Source organism: Odocoileus virginianus, chromosome 6 (genome assembly GCF_023699985.2).
Source record: "Odocoileus virginianus isolate 20LAN1187 ecotype Illinois chromosome 6, Ovbor_1.2, whole genome shotgun sequence".
Taxonomy (NCBI): Eukaryota; Metazoa; Chordata; class Mammalia; order Artiodactyla; family Cervidae; genus Odocoileus; species Odocoileus virginianus.
Genome location: NC_069679.1, coordinates 26,908,141 through 26,930,561, shown reverse-complemented (window position 1 = coordinate 26,930,561; position 22,421 = coordinate 26,908,141). Strand labels below are relative to the sequence as shown.

General features: G+C 58.2%; 3 protein-coding genes across 9 annotated transcripts in view; 1 reads left to right on the top strand and 2 right to left on the bottom strand.

Moving 5' to 3' along the window:
- SPTBN5 (spectrin beta, non-erythrocytic 5) overlaps positions 1 to 5,409 on the top strand; it is a 49,833-nt gene extending 44,424 nt beyond the window's left edge. Inside the window, exons 57-68 of the mRNA XM_070468543.1 lie at positions 7 to 162; positions 373 to 590; positions 731 to 920; positions 1,140 to 1,316; positions 1,470 to 1,574; positions 1,902 to 2,060; positions 2,219 to 2,290; positions 2,463 to 2,551; positions 2,685 to 2,767; positions 3,842 to 3,935; positions 4,068 to 4,219; positions 4,895 to 5,409. Of these exons, the coding sequence (XP_070324644.1) occupies positions 7 to 162; positions 373 to 590; positions 731 to 920; positions 1,140 to 1,316; positions 1,470 to 1,574; positions 1,902 to 2,060; positions 2,219 to 2,290; positions 2,463 to 2,551; positions 2,685 to 2,767; positions 3,842 to 3,935; positions 4,068 to 4,219; positions 4,895 to 4,995 (1,596 nt within the window). The 3' untranslated portion in view covers positions 4,996 to 5,409. The remainder of the gene's footprint in view (positions 1 to 6; positions 163 to 372; positions 591 to 730; positions 921 to 1,139; positions 1,317 to 1,469; positions 1,575 to 1,901; positions 2,061 to 2,218; positions 2,291 to 2,462; positions 2,552 to 2,684; positions 2,768 to 3,841; positions 3,936 to 4,067; positions 4,220 to 4,894) is intronic.
- On the bottom strand, positions 3,532 to 15,822 carry PLA2G4B (phospholipase A2 group IVB). 6 transcript variants are annotated; one of them, XM_070469065.1, is made up of 20 exons: positions 14,881 to 15,822; positions 13,655 to 13,727; positions 13,250 to 13,386; positions 13,003 to 13,134; positions 12,516 to 12,556; positions 12,282 to 12,324; positions 11,966 to 12,020; positions 11,490 to 11,620; positions 11,201 to 11,284; positions 10,906 to 10,943; positions 9,975 to 10,110; positions 9,122 to 9,258; positions 8,709 to 8,931; positions 8,450 to 8,567; positions 8,013 to 8,150; positions 7,741 to 7,845; positions 7,425 to 7,604; positions 6,921 to 7,087; positions 6,177 to 6,363; positions 3,532 to 6,071 (listed from the first exon to the last, which is right to left on the bottom strand). In XM_070469065.1, the coding sequence occupies exons 1-20, from the start codon at positions 14,887 to 14,889 to the stop codon at positions 5,851 to 5,853; spliced, it is 2,355 nt and encodes a 784-aa protein (XP_070325166.1). In that variant the 5' UTR covers positions 14,890 to 15,822; the 3' UTR covers positions 3,532 to 5,850. The 6 variants fall into 6 exon arrangements, 5 of the variants coding, with proteins under 5 accessions (XP_070325166.1, XP_070325164.1, XP_070325165.1 ...); XM_070469063.1 differs by having other exon boundaries at positions 13,655 to 15,822; XR_011488226.1 differs by lacking the exon at positions 3,532 to 6,071 and adding an exon at positions 6,703 to 6,846 and having other exon boundaries at positions 6,278 to 6,363; positions 13,655 to 15,822.
- A 98-nt stretch (positions 15,823 to 15,920) lies between these two features.
- On the bottom strand, positions 15,921 to 22,398 carry JMJD7 (jumonji domain containing 7). Of its 2 annotated transcripts, XM_070469068.1 has the most exons (8): positions 22,316 to 22,398; positions 18,509 to 18,662; positions 18,180 to 18,433; positions 17,808 to 17,864; positions 17,191 to 17,286; positions 16,913 to 16,989; positions 16,530 to 16,689; positions 15,921 to 16,434 (listed from the first exon to the last, which is right to left on the bottom strand). In XM_070469068.1, the coding sequence occupies exons 1-8, from the start codon at positions 22,377 to 22,379 to the stop codon at positions 16,346 to 16,348; spliced, it is 951 nt and encodes a 316-aa protein (XP_070325169.1). In that variant the 5' UTR covers positions 22,380 to 22,398; the 3' UTR covers positions 15,921 to 16,345. The 2 variants fall into 2 exon arrangements, with proteins under 2 accessions (XP_070325169.1, XP_070325170.1); XM_070469069.1 differs by lacking the exon at positions 17,808 to 17,864.
- Positions 22,399 to 22,421: the final 23 nt, after the last annotated feature.

The following is a 22,421-nucleotide window of genomic DNA, read 5'->3' as shown; positions in this document are numbered from 1 at the left end:
TCCCAGAACCTAGCTGCCACCCGTGAGGTCCGAAGCTTGGAGCAGGCAGCAGCTGAGCTCCAGGGCCAGATGCAAGAGAAGGCCATCCTGGTGGCTAGAGATGCCTGCGACCTTAGCCTGTTATCAGTGCAGACTCTGCAGCAACAGCACAGATGTCTAGAGGTAAGGGTCAACCCCCAGGGCCTGCCCACATGACCTCTTTCCCTGCATAGGGGGACCCCAGAGTTGGGAAGGGAAGGGAGGGCCTCCTTGCCCAGGTCGGGGAGCTGTCCATCCGGAAGCAGAGCCTGACTCCTCAGGATGGCTGCTTCCTGAAGAGAAGTGGGCATCGGGTTGTGGGGGAATGAGGCTGATTCTGTGTTCTAGTGGCAGAGGGAACTGGCAGCGATGGAGAAGGAGGTGGCACGGGTGCAGACGGAGGCCTGCCGGCTAGGCCAGCTCCACCCTGCAGCTCAGGAGGGCCTGGCCAAGCAGCTGGCCGGGGTGCAGGAGGCCTGGGCCACCCTGAATGCAAAGGTTTATGAGCGAGATCGGCAGCTGGAGGAGGCTGCCCAGGGTCACGCCTTCCTCAGACGCTGTCGGGAATTGCTGTAGGTGGCATCCGGTCGTTGGCTCAACTCTGCCCTGCAGGGTGGGGGTCACCCCGTCCCCCAGTGCAGCTCATGCCCTGCCTGCCACCCCCAGTCTGCACCCCTGACCCTGACAACAGCTTCCCCTCCTCACCCCGCAGAGCATGGGCCACAGAGAAGCAGGCCCTGGTGTCCTTGGAGGAGCTGGCTGGGAATATAGCTCGGGCCGAGGGGCTCCTGGCATTGCATGAGGAGCTGGGGAGAGAAATCAAGGAGTACAGCCTTCAAGCCCAGAACATACAGCAGGAAGGGCAGCGGCTGGTGGACAGTGGCCACTGCATGTCCCTGGAGGTGCGAGCACAGTGACGAGTCTGGCTGAGCTGGGCACTCAGCCCCATTACCCCAGGCCTCGGAATCCCCGAGCAGGAGGAGAAGGCCAGGCAGGGGGCAGAGAGGGGGGGAGAGACCGGGAGGGTCTGGACCTCATGGTCTTCCCTCGACACGTCTGCTGGGCACTCCAGCCTGGCCCCACCCTGTGGGCGTCTCACCCACGACACCCTCTCCCACCAGGTAACTGGGTGTCTGCAGGATCTGGACAGACAGCTGCGGGCACTCAGAGAGGCCTGGGCCCTGCGCCGGGAATGCTGTGAGGAGAGCTGGCATCTACAGAAGCTGCGGCAAGAGCTGGACCAGGCTGAGGCCTGGCTGGCCTGCCGGGAGGGCCTCCTGCTGGACCCCAACTGCGGGGTGAGCCAATGCCCTGCCCCTTAGCTGGCCGTGCCCGCGCTGTCTAGCAGCTACAGCCCACTCTTCCTCTCCCTGGCCCCCAGGGCTGGTTTTCAGGGAACAGCTCTCTTCACCCCCTCGGGCAGGGCCTCACCCTGGCTCGCTTCTCCCCAGCACTCCGTGTCTGATGTGGAGTTGCTGCTCTGCAGACACAAGGACTTAGAGAAGCTGCTGGCCTCCCAGGAAGAGAAGTTTGCCCGACTGCAGCAGGAGGCAGCGGTGAGCAGAGGCTGGGGTGAGGGGGCACCGGGAGACAGGGGTGTCCTGTCTCAGCCTGAGGGTTGGGCTCCCCCCAGGCACTGAACCAGCATTTGGCCCTTGGGGAAAGCCCTGTTCTTTCCCTTGCCAGCTGCAGGGTCCTGTCACCCCACATCTGGGTGGGCTGGGCCACAGTGTGGACTGGGAGAAGAGAGGGGTCTTCTGAGCTTGAAGAGATGAACAGTGAGGAGACAGGCGCTCTCTCTGGGTGGGAGGGATGTGGGGAGAGGCTGGGGTGTGGAGCCCCCAGAGCCTGGTCCGACTCATCTGGCTGCTCCCCTCCCCAAGGTGGACCAGAAGCAGCAAGTGAAGGGGCTGAAACCCTCGGGAAGCTGGTGGCCCAGAGCACAGCTGACTGAGACAGGGGACCCGCAGCCATCTGTCCCCACTGGATCTTGCATATGCTTCACCACCGTTTCCCCGGAGTGCACAGCAGGGACCCTGGGGGTAAGGAGTCCGCAGTCTGAGCCAGCACTGCAACACCAGGGGGTCTGTCTCCAGGGATGAGAAGGTCGGAGGCGGTTAGGTGCCTCACCCACTTTCAGAGAGGGCCCCGTTGTCTGTGCTGCTCTTGATGTCTCCCAGGCCCCTTCTTGCATTTTCAGGATGCAAAGGGTGCCCCCACCATGGAGGGAATTTTGGAACTTAAGCACCAGCTCTTGCCTGGGAGGAGGCAGGTGAGTACCCAGAGATCGCTTCCGCAGCAGCTGCCCTGCAAGAGCCACGCAAGGGCTCAGAGGGCCCTGGGGGGCAGCTGAGCCTGCTCCAGGAGGAGGGTGGGTGGGCAGAGGACAAAGAAGGGCCCCCAGGGAAAAGCAGAGAAGGTAACATTCCCCCACCCCTCCTCAGAACATGGCTTCTACAGCTTCCCTCGACCTCACAGGAGCTGGTGAGAAGCCGGGCGATCACCATGATGGAAAACATAACTTTTCCTTAAGGTGAGGGCCCTGTCGGGGGAGAGACCCCGGGCCCGGGACAGGCTCAGCCTCCAGGAGCAGCTGAAGGGGCTGAAGGCAGGGGTCCCCACACACGCAGGAGGCAGAGTTTGACGCATTACTGTCTGGGTGGCAGGCTGGCTGCGGGAGAGACCCTGTCTGCAGCGCCACCTGCAGGGCAGACTGGGAGCTGGCGGGGCGCCCTGAGCAGCTGGGCAGGTAGGTCCAGGGGAAGCGGGGAGGGGAGCGGGAGGCCCTGGTTTCCTGGGCCCCCAGCTGCTGGTGTTTAGTGCATCCTTGGATGTTTAACATCTAACCTCTGTGCCTGAGGTTAGTGGGAGTGCCTTTTTTCTTAATTTGAGGCCCAGAGAGGGTAAGCAACTTGCCAGAGATGACATAATTAGAAGCGGGGCCAGGTTTGATCCCCTGATGGCCTCCTGGTTCTGTTCCACCCACTGTGGAGTCAGACTCCCAGAGCCCTTCCCTCAAGGATCTTCACGGGCTTCCCCATGCTCTTCTCTGGCACAGGTCTTTTCTGCCCTAGTCTTCTTACAGCTCTGAACGCACCTCCCTTGGGGTGTCTTGTAGACAGTGGCCAGGCCCAGTTCTACTCTTGGAAGGGCTCGGAGAGCACCCTTTGGACCAGAAATCTATTGTCATGGTGATCCGACAGGCTCCACATGGAGGGGTTGCTTAGGGGCCTCACTTCAGACTCTTTCCGGGTTCCTGGCTCTGTTCCACTGGGATCTCCCTGAGGCCGTCCTTCCAGAATTCCAAAGGCACTTGAGTTTCTCCAGGATAAGCCATTCTGAACCCATTGGCATTCAGTCTTCCAGGAGGCTGGATGCACTGGGGAGCCTGCCCCTGAGCCCTGGGCCTGGGCCGCACCTCCACATGGGCAAGGCTTGATGTATGCCAAGCCTCCAAAAGCAAGCGTCTCTGAGGCTGTCTGGGCTGCTCTAACTAATTGACGACAGACTGGGTAGGTTGTGAACAGACATTTATTTCTCACAGCTCTGGAGGCTGAGAAGTCCAAGATCAGGGTGCTGGCAGGTGAGAGAGGTTGCAGGAGGCACCTTCTCGCTGGCTTCTTACGGTGGAAGGGGCAAAAATACTCTCTGGGTCTCTCTTTAAGGGTTCTACCCTCAAGGCCACAGCTCCTCCTCCCAGCACTGTCACCTTGAGTTGGGACTTCAGGCCATGGCAAGAAGGAAGGGGCAGGTGTGGAGCCTGCTGCCACAGATGTCCTAGCACCCAGGCCAGGCTGACCACCATTCCCCCTTTGCTCCGCAGCCCCCAGTCTGAGCCCAGAGCTCCAAGCCAGACCCTCGGGCTTCCTGGCCGAGCGCAGTGCTGAGAGGGTACCTGGCATGCCAGCTCCACTCAGGTAGGCCTCCTGGATCTGTAAGTGGGAGTCCTGAGGTCCTAGGACTTAAACTATGCTGCTTGGGTGCAGGGCCAGCCCCACCCACTCTCAGTAGTGGCAAGAGTCTACACCTGAGGCTCCCTGTCCCCACAGATTCCACAGCGGTCCCCCGCCCGCCTGGCTGCAGGAGATGAGAGTGTGCACCTACAGCTACCCACAGCCCACGGGGCTCCCACAGACGGCTGGCCCCACACAGCAAACTGCAGAAGGCTCCCGCCGACTGTCCTGCTCAGGCCAGATCCATGGTGAGTGAACCTGGCTTCCCTCTGCACATGCCAGGAAGCCTGCCTGACACTCACACCCCCTCCCTCCCTCTCCAAGATGCAGCGGCCAGACCCCTCCTGCACTCTTTCCCTGCCTCCATCCTCCCTGGTTTTCCCCAGTCCAAGGACCAGCTCCCTGCAAGCAGGGAGGGGAGGAGCCTTACTGTCCTAGAGAGGCTGGGAGTCAGGATGTCACCCAGACACACGCCCACGGACCAGACATACACACACAGACAGTGCACAGACCCTACACGCGGCCTTGTGCCTGAGGGATCACTCACATCATGACAGGGGTGGCAGCCATAATTGTGGTATCTGGATAATTACCCACTCCTGCAGGGCCTACAGGTTCCCATGTAGGATTCAGATGATGTGCTGCTGAGTCAACAGGCCTGGTCCAGGACACAGTGGCTTCTACAGTGATCAGGGCAGCCATTTTTCCTGGTCTGTGCCTCCAGTCACACACCCAGGGCAGACAGATGCAGTGAGCCGGATCATGGGAACCAGTCATCCCCCTTTCACCCCCAGTATCCAAATCCCACATCAACATGAGGAAGAGGTGAGGTATTCCAAAGGAGGCCTGGGGCACCAGTGCTTGGAAAAGATTCTAGGGCGGCTAGGCCCTAAATTCACTCCACCTCTCTGTTCTCCTGACAGGTCCAGGCCTTGAAGCAAATGCAGAGGTGGCACCAAACTTCAGAGCTACAAGCGAGGACACCCTCGAGGGAACCAGGAATCCCACCTATCCGGCCCCTTAGGACAAACTTCTGGACTAGCTGGCTCCTCATCCGGAGATGGGCCCCACCAAGGTCAGAGCCTGCTGAAGTCACACCCTTAGCACTGTCTATCTGGCTCATCTGGTCCCACGTCTGGTCGCCCCTACTGTGGGACAGGAAGCAGCCCTTCGACTGAGTCCCCGGGTGAGGAGGATGGGGTGCTGGCTGGCATTACCTGTGAGTCATCTGGGCAGGGCCAGGGCTGCAGCAGCAATATGGCCTCCTCTCTGCTTGAAGAGAGTGAGCTTGGGTGGAGCAGACACGGCCATGAGCTCACAGCCTGCTCTGCAAGGCGCCGCGGGAGAGGTTTTGTTTTCTACACCCATCCTTACCATGCCTAACCAAGAGGGGGAATGACCTGTCCCTTTTTGGCAGCAGTAACAGTAATCTGTCACACCTCTTGTTTGTATGCATCTCTATGATACGTAAAGTGCTCTATTTCACCCTGGACAGCTACTCGAGGTAGTAAGGAAGCAAAAGGACACACAGGTCATGGGGCTCCGTGTGCTTACACAAATGTGGCCCACACTGCCCAGAACCTCTGAATCTTCTCTGGCCACGTCCTGCAGACCAGGCCATAGCCCCTGTTTAAAACCCTCCACCTACCCCAGGGTGTCCACAGCAGGGGTGCTGGTGAATTCAGTGTCTGGATAGTGCCAAGCAGTGCACCCTGGTGAGCCCCTCGGAGGGCTGGAGACCACAACTGGGCTGTCCAAACCGCTAGAGGTTGTGGAAGCTGGTGACCACCCCAACTCAACCAGAGTAGCAAGGCAGCCAAGAAGTGAGCCTTAAAGAGAGTCGGGGGCCGTGGGGCCGGACGTGGCCCCTTCCCGCCCATCACTCGGGCCGGCGCTGTGTGCGCTGCCTCCGCCTCTGCACAGCCTCACGCAGGGCCTCCAGCAGCCGCTCCTGGTTGTTGCAAATGTTGTACTGCGTCAGGCGGAGCAGCTTGTCCACATCTTCCAGGCTGTAGGTTACCTTCGAGTAGTGGTAGGGGGAGTCGGATGCAGATAAGTTCACCTCCCCAGCTGCCTGCTCCTCAGCTGTCCGCCGGACCCCTGTGGGGAGAGTGCAGCCCGGCCATGGGGGATTCCCGCTGGGGGTGGAGGGTGGGCTTGGGGGTCACCTGGGGGGAGACACAGAGGAGGGAGGTTTTGGCTCACCGGGGGCAGAGTGGTCCCTGAAGGAGGCGTTGACCAGAGGGAAGTGCAGCACGGCAGGGATGTCGGGGCGGGTGGGGTCCGAGAAGAGGTGGCACTCTTGGGGCTGGCGCTGCTCCTCAGGGCTGGGCGAGACGGGCGGGAACGGGATGCCTTGCTCCTGGCAGAACCGACCCAGAAGCTGCAGCTGCTGCAGGGTGGGCAGAGGTGGGCTCAGCAGGAGGGCCCCATGGGCTCCCAGTGTCCTCCACACTGGATGGACTACAAGTAGAGGTCTGCTAAGACACCAAGTCAGACACTAGTGAACCCAACAGGCCAGAGATCAATGCTCTAAACCGAGCAGCCCTTCTGCGGCAGCTCCTTTGGGCTCAATGAAGCTGGGCTGCTAACAACCCCCAGGTTCTGCCCCTGGGAGGCAAAAATCCTTCCTGGAACCCACATAGAAACTCTAAAGAGTCTCAAAGATCCAGGACCCAACAGGGGTGCAGACACAACAAAGGAGACCCAAATAGGAAATACGTTTTAAAACCTTGCCAGCTTCCCCATCACTCCATCTTCCTGAGCAGAGTAAGTTCCCCAGGGAGAGAGTTCATAGAATCCACAGCCTTTCATTCATGCGGTGTTGCAGTCACAAAGGGAAGCTGGCCCAGACCGGACTCCAAAGCAGGTCTCTCTGGAGTCAAGATGTCAGACCACCTGAGGTCGGGCCTAGGGTTGCCCCACCTCCCAACCCTGGCCACAGCCCACCTGGAAGGCTCCATGGAGATTGTAATCTAGCGACAGGATGAGGTCCACGTCCCGTGTGGGCGGCAGGAGGGGTGGGCAGCTGGTATTGACAAGGTAGCCAACATCCAGCAAGCAAAGGTAGGGCTCTGCAGGTGTCAGCTCGTTGGGGAGGCCGTCCAGCTTGGTAGCTGGAAAGGTTAGGGGATCGGGTGGGGAGCAGCTGTCACTGGTGCTAAGAGCACCAGCCCGTCTAGCCTAACGTTGCTGCTAAGAGGAGGCTCTTCCCTCTGCCTCCTGCTCTCTGCTGTCAAAGCAGAGCCTCAACTCCCGAGGTCCCACAGATGGGCCCTGACCCCAGCATAAGGAGAGGAAGAGTGGCTCTCGCTCCAAGTAACCCAGAGAACTGAGCTCAGAGGGCGTGGGACCGAGGGACTGGAGAGAGTGGATGTCTGATCAGGAACCCAAGGCTCAGATGGCCATGGGAAGATCTGGGAGAGCAGGGAGCAGGGGGAGAAGAGCAGGTACCTTTCCAGGCAACAAAGTGAGGATGCTGAAAATAGTCCTTGTGGAAGGAGAAGCCACGTAGGAAATTGTGGGTGGCCTGGGCAAGTGGACGCCGCGTCAAAAGGTCAGTGAAAACCTCTGCTATCCTGCCAGCCACCGTGGGAGGCTCTTGTATCTTCAGAAGGGGGACCTGCTCCTTGTCTGCAGTTGAGAAGAGGGTACAAGGGGACTCTCAGACCTTTATTCCAGCCTCTGCAGACGCACAAAGGTCTGAAAGCCACCCCACATTCCCCACAAGCTGCCTCTCCCATCCTGGTGAAAGAACCCAGGCACCTACCCAGGCTGACCCGAGCTTGTGCCCAGCGGTCCCAGAACTGGCTGGGCTCGGATGACCAGTACAGGCTGTCCTGGAGGTTGGCTGCATACAGGTTGCTCCAGATACCTGAGCGGGAGACCCAAGAGGAAGAGAGTCCCCCACCTCACCACAACCTGACCCCACCACCCACCCAGGGCCAGGACATGACTGAGCCGAGACCGTCAACCCCACCATCTTGCCCAGGCCCATTCTCCCCAAGTCCCCAACTTCTCCCACCCCGAAGACCCCCTCACCTTCCAGGAAACAGATGCGGGACTCAGGAAGCTGTTTTGTCAGGCGCCCCATGAAGAACTCAGAGCCAAAGAGCTCGGGGGGGATGAAGGCGCCGTACTTGGGAAAGCCGACCTCGTAGGGGGAGAACTCACACCACTCTGTGAAGAGCCACACGCCCTCACAGAGGGGCCCAGAACCTGAGGACTCTCAGGCCCAACACACCCACCACGGGCCCCGCGTCAGGCAGCCTTGTGACCAGGAGGCTCAGCTCTGTTGCTGGCACCCTGGGTGAGGACCCACGGCCCCGGCCTCCGTCCCAAAGCCTGAGTGACTCTGGGGGGATGACAGGCTCTTGGCCCAGCAGAGGGGGGTGTAACGCCCACCTTTACGAACAGGCTGGGCTGCCTCTCACTCCACCAACTGTGAGAGCATGGGTCTCGGCTCCAGCACTACTCACCCCCAAATTCAAAGGTGGTCAGATTCTGCTCCTTGGTGTTGAGAGCACAGTAGATGGGCATGGGGTTCTGGCCTCGACTCAGGGCCTCCCGCTGGTCTGAGAGCTTGTGGTCATGAGGCTGGGGGAAGGGAATGAGAACTTAATGCCATGGTCTCCTGGGGCCTCTCCTGCCCCCTACTGCCCAGAGCTGCTCCCCATCTCCAGATGGTGCCCTGGCTTTGGCCACCCCACCCTGCCCTGCTCCTGCCCCTCCCCACACCTCATCATGTAGCAGCGCCTCATTGATGAGGGCCCACAGGTTGGTGAAGCAGGTCGGGTGGCCCAGGCGGGCGCGCTCAGCCAGCTCCTGCTGGTACCGCAATAGCTTCCCGGGGGCTAGCACGCCCAGCTTGTTCTTGGTCACCTGGGTCTTCAGTGACTCGATGGGCCCTGCCAGGTCCTTCTGAGACCACTCTGGATCCTCGTAGAGGTTGGCCAAAGCCCTGGGAAAAGCCAAAGTCAGAGGGATTGTCACCGGAACCCCACTGCAGCAGCTGGAAAGACACCTTCCACAGTCCCCGGAGCACCTTTCCAACTGGGTCAGAGAGGCCTGTGGAGTTTGATAGAACCTTACCACCCCCGCTCCTGCCATAGCCCAGCTAGCCACCTGTAGGCTCTGGCACTCAAGCTTACCATGTGGAGCCCGAGGCCCCCGTGATGTAGGAGACACAATCCAAGAGGCCGAGTGCCTTTAGGCCAGCCAGCTGCCCATACAGTGAGGTCATGGCCCGGATACCACCACCGGTGGCCATAACAGCAACCACTGGGATCTAGAAGAGAAGACAACGGAGCTCGAAGAGGCCCTAGCAAGAGGGAAGGGTCAAGCCACAAGAAGAGGCGGTAGCAATCCAAGGGACCACTCAGCACACCCACAGCTCAGCCTGGTCAAGATCTAATTGGAGTTCCTGGGACCAGTTCTAGTCAGACCTGCTGAAGAAGCTCTAGTCGGAAGTAGGCTTGCAAGGGTCAGGCCTGTCTGGTTTTAAGAACTCAGAAAAAATGGACAGGTTCCAGGCTTCATCTCCACACCTAACCCCTAAGGAGTCTGGTGATTACTTTCTTGAAGCCCCAGGGTCACCCCAAAAGTCTCCCACATAGCCACTCCGCTCCCTCTTTCAGGAAGAGGTCATTTCCCTGGGAGCGGCCCCAGTCTGCCCTGAACTTCCAGGGACTGCCCCAGGCCAGCAGGGGGCCCCAGGCTGTACACCTCACTGCTCAGTCACCCGGAGCCTAGCCTCAACACCTGGACCAGGCCAAGGACCAAGAACAACAAGAAGGCAGGTTAGCCCAGTAGGGAAGCTCACAGGCTCCTGGTGACTCAGGCCATGCTCTGCATTTAACGCAATCAAGCTCCTGACAACATCAAATGCAGGAGGCAGAGCAGGCCTGGCACCAGTGCTGTCTGGGTAGGGCACATCCAGTGCCAGCATCCAGCACTGGGCTCTGGGCCCAAAGACACGCCCCTAGTCCCACACAGTCCCCAGACCTCATCTTCCCGCAGGTCTCCGTCCAGCTGCAGGGCCTGCTGCAGGGCCTTGGCCACCACCTGCTTCCTCCTGCTCAGGAAGGCCTGCTCCTCAGCACAGGGCCCGCAGCCCAGCCGCACAGCCAGTTCCCTGGGTCTAGTGGGAAGGAAGGGAACATGAAGCAGCTCCTGGGCTCATCAAAGAATGACGCTGGGCCTGTCCTGGAAAGCTCACCACCATCCTTCTCACCTCTCTTCTCCCCAACCCTTGCCCCACCTCTAGTGTCCTGACTGACGGATGATGTGTGGATGTGAGGGGAGAAGGCGACCCCAGACCCTGGTGGGGACATCCCTGGGGAAGCAGCACTGCAGAGTCACAGACCAGGAAAGCGGTGGGACCCAACACCATCAATCTGCTTCCACCTCTCAGCCTCTCTCCCTCACCCACCCAGAAATGGCTCCAGAGGGGGCAGAAATGATGTTCCCTCCTCTCCCTGGTGGGAGCTGGCCTCTCAGGCCTGCAGACGACCAGTGTGGGTGACTCTGCCCATCTCCTGCAGCTCAGCTGAGGCCCGCCCACAACAGCTGCCCAAAACGGGCGTGACTACCCTTCTCTGGGCTTTCTTGCCCACTCTGCACCTCTAACCACTCTCCTGGCTTCCATCTGCTTTCCCAGCCAAGCATTTACCAAGTGCCTCCCAGGCGCCAGGCACCAAGCTAGGTACACACCCCTCTGGCTGAATCAGAAATGAGCGTAAAAAGTCAGCAAGAGCCGTCATCGGCCAAACCTCCCACACCTCACATGCCACAGTGGGAGCAAACCCCTGAGCCTCTGAGAGAACTATCAGTGGCCTGTCCCGCTAGGGCCTGCCCTGTGTCCCCTCACTCCTCCAGGCTGAGTGCCCGGCAGCTGTCCCCCGTGACTCTTCCCAGTGCCCAGGTGGCCTCTCACCCTTCTTCATTTTTCAGCTCCACTTTCATCAGGGGCTCCTGAAAACCATGAACACTCCAGTCATGAAGATGGACCACCCCACTCCCCTCTTCCCAGCCCCATTCACATCCTATGATGGCCCAATGCTCCCTTGGGCCCCAGCCATCTCCACAGGGGCCAGGCCTGAGGACCCCTCTCCCTTAGCCTGGCCCTTGTCCAGGGCGGGGGCCAAAGACAGGAGCTGCTACAGCAGGACAGGTCTTCAAGGCCTGGGCCCACAATGTGCATCTGGCTTTCTTCCTCCGGTGACCAGTACCTGGGATGTAGGGAAGACGAGTCGCACCACTTGGCCAGAAGGCAGGGCCCTCAGGGGCACCTTCAGCTGCTCCTGGGGGGCATCCTGCAGGGAGGATGAGGACCTAAGACTCTCTACCCTTCCATCCCAGCAAGGCCTCACAGATTGCCCTAGGGGTGACCCAGAAGCAGCAGGAAGGGGACAGGAGGCCAAGGTCGCCCCACACCTCTCAGGGTGCCTGGCTGCCGGGGGAGCCGGGAGAAGCTGGGGGTGAGCACAGAGATGGCACCCAGGCTGAAGCGGGCACTACCTGCAGGTGAATACTCAGCTCCTGCTCCCAGCAGGCCGGCCAATGGAAGCGGAAGGAGCCGGCGCCCACAGAGGCCTCCTGTGGACCCTCACAGGACCCGTGAACCACAAGCTGAACTCTGCCCTCTGACTCTGGAAACAGGAACCAGAGCAGAGAGGCTGGGAATGTGATCTCAGCCCACAGAGGCCCCTGTCTCACTTAAGAGGTCTGGAGTTGGGGTGGGGGCACGTCCCTCCCCCTACGAGATGGTGGTCTGGCCCAGAGCTAGGATGGAAGATGGGCCCCACTGCAGCCCTCTGAGGACTGAGGGGAAAAGCCCAGTGGGGATGCATCCTCTGCCCCCTGCTCCTGACTGAGAGTTGGAGGCGACGAATACAAGATCCGCTCAGAAAGGGGATGACAAAGGCTGAGAGCTGGTGGGGGGGGGGGGGGGGTGTGTGGCTATCCCGGTGGGTCCCAGAAGGTTAGGGACTCACCCTGCAGGTCCCCTGCCTTCTCCAGTCGAACATGCAAGCAGGAGAGCTCCCGGGCCTGGGTGTGAAGAGAGCCCCTCAGATTCGAGCCCCTCCCCTGTAGAGACCCCACCCCCTCCCAGGACTCTGGTTCCTGCTCTTTGACACCTTTTCACCTTGGCCCTGAGTCACAAACGTTTGCTTGGGGTGCGATCCTCTTGAACTGAAATCCCAGGGCCCCCCAGTAGCTGCACCCAACCCCTGCTGTGGGCCTGAGCTTCAGGCCTGGGAGGAAAGCAAGCAGATGACATGGCGGGGTAGGCGGATGTTCTAGACTCACCACTAGGATGCCATTGCTGAAGAGGCACTCAGCACCATCAGTCCTGGAAAGAGCCCCCAGTGACCCTCAGCAAGAATCCACATTCCCAGGTTCTCACTCCTCAAGGAGATCTGGACTTTCCTCCTCCACCCCAGACACCTCCCAGGGAAGGGGTGTCAGCTCTGGGTGTGCTGGGCTCTGTCCTTCCCAGAAGGAATCACTCCCACCTGGGAACTGCCCCACAGGCCGACTCACAGATTCTGTAGCCGAAATTCAACTTCCAGGCGCTCCTCACCCTGGAGGGAGAAAGAAGCAAGTTAGAAACTGAGGGGGGAGAGAGAGAAAGTGTGTGTGTGTGTGAGTGAGGGGAGAGAGAGAGAAAGTGTGTGTGTGTGTGTGTGTGAGGGGAGAGAGAGAAAGTGTGTGTGTGTGGGGGGGGGGGGGGGGAGAGAGAGAAAGTGTGTGTGTGTGTGTGTGTGTAAATCCCCCCCGACACCTGGGCTGCTACGGCCCCAGTAGTGAAGAGAATTACTGCCCACCCTCCCTGGACTGCTCCATGAACCCTGCCCTTGGCTTAGGGGCCAAGACAGAGGTGGGGACAAGACTGCCCAGTAGCTCCTGGCTGACAGAGCCTCTGGGACTCCTGGATCACTCACTGGAGAAGAGAGCCGTGTACCTGGCGACCCTCCAAAGCAGCCCCTCCCTGGGCCAAGGCCCTCCATGGCCCCACACACAGCCTTACCTGAGGGCTCAGCGAGAAGCTCTCGCGCCGGGACTCCCCAGCCCGCAAGGTCCCCACATCAAACAGCACTGACAACACAGGGTCATCCGTGGTCAGAAGGTCCTGGTCAAAGACTCTAAGATGCACGATGTTCTGAAAGGGAAGTAGAGTCAGGGGGCTGCAGGAAGAAGGGGTGAGGCAGGGAACAAGAAGCTGGGAGGCAACAGTGGGGGGACAGCGAGCGGGGCCAGGACTGACGCCCATCCACCTTGATCTGGCTATGGATTCGGAAGTGGAAGCTTTGATTCCAGACGGGGTTTCTGCAGTTCTTGACTGTGCGCGTTTGCAGCTGGTGGCTGGAGGCCGTGGGCAGCCACAGGGTCACGTAGCAGTCAGAGGCGGTCACTGTGGGGAGGAAGCAAGGGTGGCAGCCGAGAGTCCCTCCCAGCCCAGCCGCCCAGGGCCCTCATCCCTCCATCACTGGCAGCCCCAGAAGACCCAGAGAACGGGGCTGGTCAGGAGGCAGGGGCCTGACCTCGACATTCCATCCACTGCCTCCTCTCTGAACCCTCTCAAGGAGCCCCACACACACCCAGCCTACTTGTGTCTCTCCCCACTGCCCTGGCTGGCTCTGAAGTTGCAAAACCACTGCCTCCCCGGGCCCAGCACTCACCGAGGTCCTTGGAGGGCAGGCCACGAGCCTGCAGGACACGAATGGTGAGTAAGCAGGTCCCAGGCACCTTTGCCTGCAAAGGATGGAGAAACAGGCTTACAGCCAGCTGGTGGGCCCAAAAGGGAGGCTGGCGTGACACCTTGAGGCCTAATCTTGAACCTAAAGCATCAGCCCTGCCCAGCCCTGGGCCCATCCTCCCCCCACCAGAGCCCTGAGCCAAAAGGAGGCTACCGTATCTCCCGATGACGCCTGCCAACATTTACACAACACTCACTCAACACTCCACACCGGCTCCAGTCCAAGGGCTTGATGCAGCCTAACTCAATTTAATCACACAGCCATTCTGTGCGTGGGGACTACTTATTATGACCAAACCCACAAGGAACTAGAAGTGCTTGCCTGAGATCAGGGCCAGGACTAGACCAGGCTAGCTCGACTTGTGCTCTCAACCCCCACACTTCCCTTCAGTTCCCGGTACAGTACCCTTACTCTTTCCACCCCACATCCCTGGCTCCTCTTTACTAAGCAGTCTTGAGTCTCATCTTGGGTAGCAGGGGCCCCAGGGTGGCAGAGGTGTGGATGTAAGACTACAGAGGGAAGGAAAGAGTTATGGTGGGTCTCTGCCTGGCCTTGGTCCCCCTAATGGAGCTGTTCCCATACTCCCCATCCCTGGCCAGAAGTTCTGGAAATGGGCTCTCCATTGGTCTAAGGACAGCAGTGATCAGCTCACCCACAGGCTGACTGGCCCTCCAGGTCCTACAAGGTCAGGTGGCTCCATCCAGACCCACAACCCTGGATCTGGGGATTGGACACCCTGTGTTAAATCCATTCTTCCTCTGACCTTCAGCCTTGCCTCAAAAGGGCCTTGATGGCATCCAGGGGCAGAGCTGGAGAAGCTCATCCATCACAGTCAACCCTGGGGCTCCCACACCCCCAAGCAACTGAGTCAGAAGCAATGCCAGAGCAGCCGCTGCATCTGGGGCCCCAGGACAGCAGCTGGGTGCCTGAGTTCTCAGGGCCTGAATCCACCATACCAAGGAGCTCTGCCTGGAGCCCATCTCTAGGGCAGGAAGAATACTGAATGTTCCTTCGTCCCAAGACTGCCTCTTCCCTGGCTTCTGCTCCCCACCACGGTCCAAGGCTGGCAAACACCTGGAGAAGCCCACCACTCCCTAAAGAAACAGCGCTAACCAGGCTGCAGGAACCAGTGCCCTACTGGGTCTTACCAGAGCCATGAGGCAGCGTCCTCAGGAGGAAGGAGTGATGTCAGTGTCTGCAAGACTGAGGACTGTCAGCTTTATCACCCAGAGCCAGCGATGTCCCAGCGGGCCCCAAGCTCCTCCCCTGTTCCTCCCAGCCACCTCTGCTCCACCCAAGACCCACACCCACTCCTGGACCAGCCATCTGTCCAGGAAATGAGACACCTTAAACCTACACGGAGCCACTGATGCCCTCATGATGGGGGCTCAACACACCTGAACACCCATTCTCTCCAGCCAGCGCCATCTGGGCCTCGCCCCAGCCCTGCTCTCCCTGCCTGGACCGTGACGAGGGCCCCCAGGAGAGCTGGCTGTCAGAGGCTGAGCAGCAGGCTGGAGGTGGGGTGGGGGGTGCAGGAGAGACTGCTAAGGCCTGGAAAGTGGGGAGCAGGCCCCAGGGCAGCAGCAGACCTAAGAGCCATGTCCCCCGTCACAGGTCTTTTCCCACCCTCCTGCTGCTGGTGTGACAGAACCACCTGGTCTTGACAGGAGCGTTGGCCAATCTGAGAGAAGCGCCCCGTGCCCCAGCATAACCAGGCAGGGCTGTGGCTTGTTCTATGGAACAAGCCCTTCAAAGCTGCGTGCCAGGGACTTCCATGCTTCCACTGAAGGGTCACATGGTCGTTCCTGCTCAGGATACCAAGATACATACTGGGCAGCCAAAACATAAAATGTGCTCGTTGTGAGAGAAACAATGGTGACCCCCAGGACACCAGATCCCACCCGCTGCCCTAGAGCTGGAGGAGAATAAACAGGGCCAGAGTGAAGCTAGGAAGAGCTTTGTGGGCTCTGGGCCCATGAGCTCCACACCACTGTTACAGCAAGGCTGGGGTTGGCCTGAATGCCCCAGAGAGGCTGTGACGGCTGTAGTGGACAGAGGGGTCTTGTCCACAGGCCCCAGCCTAGACCCAGCCCTCACCCCAACTACCATCACTACAAAATGTTCACCTGTACCTTCTAGCCCTTGGCAGACCATGGAAGGCAACTGCAAGGGAGTCTCAACACACTTGAGTCACAGATGCCTTTTATTGAACACTTCCTCTGTGCCAGGCCTCTGCCATCCTCACAGATAGCACCGCCAGCACTCCGTGAGGTAGGAACCATCATTATCTCCATTTTACAGACAGGACACCACTGTTCTGAGGCAGTAAGTGGCACAAGGTCATGGGTCACGGCACTGATGAGAGGTGTGCAGCGTCCAAGCCCCTTCCTCTTCCAGAACAGGATGCTGCCTCACCTGGGCGCTCACACCCAGACCTGCCCGGCACCTCCTGGTCCTCCAGGCCGCCTCCCAAGCCTCTGGAGCTGACCCTAAGCCCCACTGGGCTGACAGCCAGCACCTCCGACTCCAGGCTGCCTCTACAGTTGACTGGCCTGGGAGAGATGTGGCCTTTTCCACGGGTACTTCTTGATGATGTTCACCAGGGCTCGGTCAGTTGAGGCCCGAGACCCTAGTGAGGGAGTCGAGCAGCTGGAAGTAACTGTACTTGAGGTCATACTCCATGTCGTACCAGAAATTCACTGTAGGGGAAAACAGAAATCGGAGCACAAGGGTCCCCCTTCTGACAGACTTTCCACTTCCCCACCCACCCCCAGGGACCTGGGCCGCCCCTTACCAGCAATGCAGCCATGGGACTGTTGGACGTGGTGGAACCACAGGGCTGGCAGGTAGAGCATCTCACCCGCCCGCACCGTGCAGCAAAGCGCCTGGGCCTGGCAGTAACTGGGGTACCGGGCCAGATCTGGAGCCAAGGGGTCCAGGGGGATCCATGGCACCTGGGGACATGGCAGACTCCAGGGAGCAGGCCCAAAGCCCCCAGGCTCTGAACTCTATGCCTGGAGGTAAACGCCCCGGACCCCAGGGAAGTGGGTCCACTGGGAAGCCCAGATGGAGGGATTCTTCAGCAAAGCGCCACCTCCCCACCGCTTTGGTGCCTGTTCCTCAGAGTCCAGGCTCCTTGCCTCCCCCTCTCCCGGGGCCCAGAAACAAGGCAGACACCTTCTCCATGGCCTCTTCATCCACCATCTTGAATGAGCCCTCTTCAGTTAGCTGGTAGGTTGCCTGTGTATACAGTTCTGAAACCAGGGGGAGAAAGTCTGAGGATCCTCAAAAGGCCTGGAGTGTGCCCACCACTCCCTCATCTTCCCTGAGTGCAGGGGCATGGGGGCCAGGGGTCCTAGGGCAGTGGAGATGCTGTGTCCCCAGCCCACCCGGGGCTCCCCACTGCCCTCCCTCCACCATGCGGCTGGGGACCCCTCCCAGGCTGTATCCCCTACCATAGGGGATGAAGGGCCGGTCACTGGGTGGATGCAGCAGGAAGCGTTTCTCTCCTGAGACCACACAGTAGAGGTTCTCATAATGGTCCTTATGCACTGCCAACACAGAGGGCCCAGTGGGCAGGGCCATGAGGAGCAGGCCACGGGAGGGCACAGATGATTGCACTTGGGGCCCTGCACCCTAAGAAAGCTTATGACGTGACAGAGAGCACAGAGTCATAGCAGGCTCAAGAGGACACCACGACGGGAGTCTGGCAGGCCTTCGGGCATCTCAGATCTCTGCCTACCAAGGGACTAGACACTCGCCAGGCCCTGGGCTCATCTTCAACAAGAGAGAAAATCGCACAAACAGGGTTCTTGTGAGTCTACCCTAACTCAGCTGGCCTTCAGCGCTTTCTAGGGACCTAGCAGAGGCAGTGTCCCCCAGGTCTAATGCCGTGGGCATCTCCACCCACCTGAGCTGTCAGGGAAGGCCCTCTGATGGATCTCAGCCCCAGAATCCCAGAAGAAATTTTAAAGATCAGGCAGTCCAATTTCCATCCAAGGTCAGCCTTCCACTCTGCACCTCACCTTCCTCCCCACAACCTCCTCCCCTGCTCTGCACTCCCAACGCCTACACGATGTCACTGCAGCTGCCTCTCCCAGCCAGAAGTTCACAGCATCAGGCATCTTCCCTGTGGGTCAGAGGTCAGAGGGAGAGTTAGGAGAGGCCAGGCTGGAAGTCACCACCAGTGATGCTGCGTGGGGAGCAGTGGGGTCCCAGGGGAAGAGTGGGGGGAAGGGGCAGAGGTAGGCAGGCATGACAAGGGGCCTCTGTTCCCTGGGGCAGGTGAAAGAGCAGCAGTCTTCAGTGATTCATCAAAATGAAGTCAAGGCCTAGGGATCTGTGGGGCCAAGAACGGGGGCTGCCATCATCAAGGGGAGAGAAACAGCAAGGAGGCTGCTCCCACCTTTCCGTCTCCTCCCCACAGGGCCCCGCCTCCACTCACCCAGCGCCTCAGAGGCCCAGGGCACGTGGGGCTCCACATCAGGCAGCAGCTGGGGCAGCTCGGTGGGCAGGTTGGAGCACTGCTTCTGCACGTAGAGAACCCCAGGGTGTCGGGCTCGGCCCTCCAGTACGTCCAGCACGTGGCTCAGGGGCAGGCGGCGCTCAGCAGGCATCACAAAGCGGTCCCCTCGCACGGCATCCGCGTAGCCATCTGGGGTCACTGCCACACTCACCTCTGTGGAGCCCACGGTGGCCCTGGAGGAATGGACATTCAGCCCAGCCCTGGAGGCCCCAGAGCACCGCCCACACCCTGCCCAGGGCAGCCCCCACCTGAGGTAGGGGAGGGACCACTTCCGGAGGGCTGGCCAGTGCTGCAGGGCGTTTCGGATGATGCAGGGCCTGTTGGGGCAGACCCAGTCCCGGTAGAAGTGGAGGGGACTGGGGGGCTCATCCAGGTGGGGAACAGCAAGAGGCACGCTGAGCTCTGAGAGAGAGAGAGAGAGTTGGGGGAGGGGCTGAAACCAACAGAACCCAGTGGCTGCCCCACTGCCCACGTAAGAGATGCCCACTTCAGCAGGCCACTGTGCCACCGATCAAGGCCTATCGGTGACCAAGGGACCCTGGACAGCCAGGAATAGAAGAATGAGGAGGGAAATTTAAGTAAGAAAGTGTGAAACACCCATAAACACACCAGGATGTCCACAGGGCCCAACCCCAATGCTCCACGGGGACATGTCCGGCTCTGCCCAGGGGACCCCTGGCCTTCCCACTGTGGAATAGCCAACCTCCTGGCATCCATTAGGAAAGGCAGCTATGGAGGTGGCACTGGAAGCTCCAGAGTGAGTAGAGCTGAGGCCCCAAGGCCAGCGCTGCTATGAGTGGGCCGAGGATCTCTGGGAAGCACCTAAAATGTGCTCAGTCCTTGCCTCGGCATCATGGATGTATTAAGGGATGATCCGAGCACCATCTCAAGAAGCTTACAACCTAACTGGGGAGACAAGCTGCTACATGAAACCATCAGGGGAAAAGTAAGGGCTGAACTGTCTGGTCTGTCTTACCAAACAGCATCACCAAGCTCAGACCCCCAAGACTGCTGTGTGCGTGTGGGCAGACTGCGGTGCCCCACCTGCACGGGTATCAATAACGGCCCTCTTTCACCCTTGACAAAAATCTCTTTTGACTCTTCCTTCTCCCTCACTCCTGGCATCCTACTGATTATCTCTAACTGCTATTGATTCTACTACCTATGTCTCTCAGGCCACACCACACACCCCTTTCCTCTGCTGGCATCCACAAAGTTAGCTCATTTGGGTCCTCAAAGGTCACTTTGGTGAGGCTTTCCTTCCTGGCCACTATTTTTAAAATTGTAACCTGCCCTCAATATCCTTATACCCCTGTTTTTGTTTTTATTTCTATCATTTATCACCATCTTACACACTATATATTTAACTTATCCCAAATATTGATCAGTTTTTCTTGCTAGAATGTTTGCTCCATGAGGACATGGATGCTTGTCTTATTCACTGATGTATCCCCAGTACCTGGAACAGTACCTGGCTCACAGTAGGTGCTCAAAGTATCTGCTTAATGGTTGAATGTAAGTCTCCAACATCTTCCGGCTGGATGATTGCTGCAGTGAACTAACTGGTTTCCTTGGCTGAATTCCACTCCTTCTCAAAAAAAATCCCTCATCCAGGTCCCCGTCATCTTCCTAAAATACAATCTCATCTTGTCACACCCTAGTAAAAAGTCCTTTGATGGCTAACCACTACTCCTGACGAAACACAGTCAGCCTCGGCACATATTCAAGGTGCTCTGTGATGAGACCCAACCTACTTTTCCAGTCCAGCTTCCTTCCGTCTGGGGCCTGCCCCTCAGCACACACCCTACTCAGGGGGTGCCCAACTTTGTTTTTGCTGCTCACACAGGCATGCCTTCCTCCTGGCTTTTACACACAGCGTGAGGCTTCGCTGTGTTATTTGCATCCCTGCGGTCTAGCCTGAATGTCTTCATCCCCAGTGGGCGTTACGACACGCTCTCCCAACGGCCACTGCACTCATTTTCACCTCTGGGTTCAAGCTCTCTCTCACAACCGCCTCTCCATACCGGTCATCCAGGCCTTGCAAACAGCTGGAAAGTGAAATGGTGTTAGATCAAAAATGGAAACTGAGTGGGAAGACCCTGGGGGACCCAGGAAAACTTGAAAAGGAAGTGTGCTTACTCCACTGGCTCGAAAAGCAAGATGGAATGTGCCAGGCAGATATGGGAACAAGGGGGAGGAATCTGGCAATGGTCTCCCCAGTCACGCCAGCCCACCCAAGCAGTCACCTTGTGGGGCTCAATAAATCTCCTTGTTCTGTTCTGAAGTATGGTTGATTTACATAGCCACTTGTGTTATTTATTTTCCAGCCATGCCATGTGGTATGAGGGATTCTATTTCCCCAACCAGGGACTGAACCCATGCCCCCTGCACTGGGAGTACAGAGTCTTATTAACCACTGGACCACCAGTCAAGTCCCTATTACTCTCCCTATTACTCTCACCAGAATTCTTAAATGATGTGGAAACTGCTTTTTTTTTAACCCTTTGTATTTCCTGCAATTATTTCAGTTTCACTTTTTCACCATTTAAAGTTCCTTTAAAGAATGGCCAGTATTCTCTCCTGAGGTTTCAAAGGGAGAATTTCATAAAGGACCCAAACAATTCCTTTGGTCTGACAATTCTTCGGCTAGGAATTTAGCCAACAGAAACATACATGTGCACAGACTCTGCTCCAGCCACACCGGCCTCCTCACTGATCCTTGAACACACCTGGCACACTCCTACCTTACAGCATCTGACCCGAATGCCCTTGCTTAGAATTCTCTTCTCTCAGGTCCGCTCGCTCACCCGCTCCCCTCCTTCTTCAAGCCAGTGCTCAAACGTCGCCTTGTCAGAGGCCCACCCTGACTTTCTTATTTCAACTTGTAATCTGCCCGACTGCCACATCCCGAGTCTCCTAACTCTGCTTTACTTTTTTACCCCACACTACTTATCTTTGAACCCATTTTTCCCTACTGTATGGTTTATTCATCTAATGCGCCTACAGTTAACTGTCCCCTCACTTACAATGTAAGTTCTATGAGGGCAGAGATCTGTTTTAGTGATGTATCTTAAACATACTGAACAGAGTCTGGCACACTGCAGTGCTTACTAAATATCTGTTAAACAAATACTCAAAGTATTATTGCTATATTAAAAACAACAGATTGAAAATGACCTAAATGCCTGCCAGAGGGGGTTAATTAAGCAAATTACAGCATTAATACACAAATGTGGAAAAGACTGAAGCAGATTTAGATGGACCTAAAAGATTCAGGGAACCAGAAGAATGTGCTTAACAAGCTACCATTTGTATAAAAAGGGAGATATCCAGTCATAGGCGTGTGTGTGTGGATATTAATAAGAGTACTGCTGGAAGGAAGCAACCTGGAATGGGAAGGAAGGACACTTACTTTACATAAGTCTGCTGGTTTTTAAACAACGTGCCCATGTTACTACTCAGTGATAAGACATTCCTTAAAAATAAAAAGAGTAAAGGGAGAGAATGAGAGGGGGAAAATAAAAACCAAGCAAGGGAAAAGCCAGGGATCTCCAGTACAGCCGCCTCCAATCCTCTGCAGCGCTCCTGGCTTGGAGGCGTCTCCTCTTTAAGAAAGAGATCCAGCAGGGGTTCGCAGAGGGAGAAACTTCAAAACAGAGAAGGGTGGAAAAGGCAACACAACAGAAAACCCCCAATTACTCGGTGCCGGCTGACAGTGGGAAACAGAACAGCGCCAGAGTCAAGACTGGACCGGGCCTTGGGAAAAGATGAAGAGTCACCCCAGGAAGCCACGAAGGTGTGGGAACACGGGAGGAGGGGAGCTGAGGACCCACCCAGGGGGCTGGGGGGTCAGGGTTGCGGAAGAAGATTGACGACGGGGCCACCCACGTGCACGAGGTTCCAAGCTCCTTGAGGCCAAGAAACAGGGTGCACCCTGGTATCAGCGACCCAGGAAGGACCAGGGCGCACCCGGCTCTGGAACCCGGTTCCCGGCAAGCCCAAGGCCCCTCCCGCGTCTTGAGGTTGTTTGGCAGTCAACAAGCCAGCCCACTCACCCCTTACCGCAGCCGGGAATTCTCGTAACTCCCTCCGCACAGCGTCCAAAGCCGCCTCCGCCATGACGCCGCCGCCCCGAGGCCCCGCCCCTCCTTCCTCAAGACT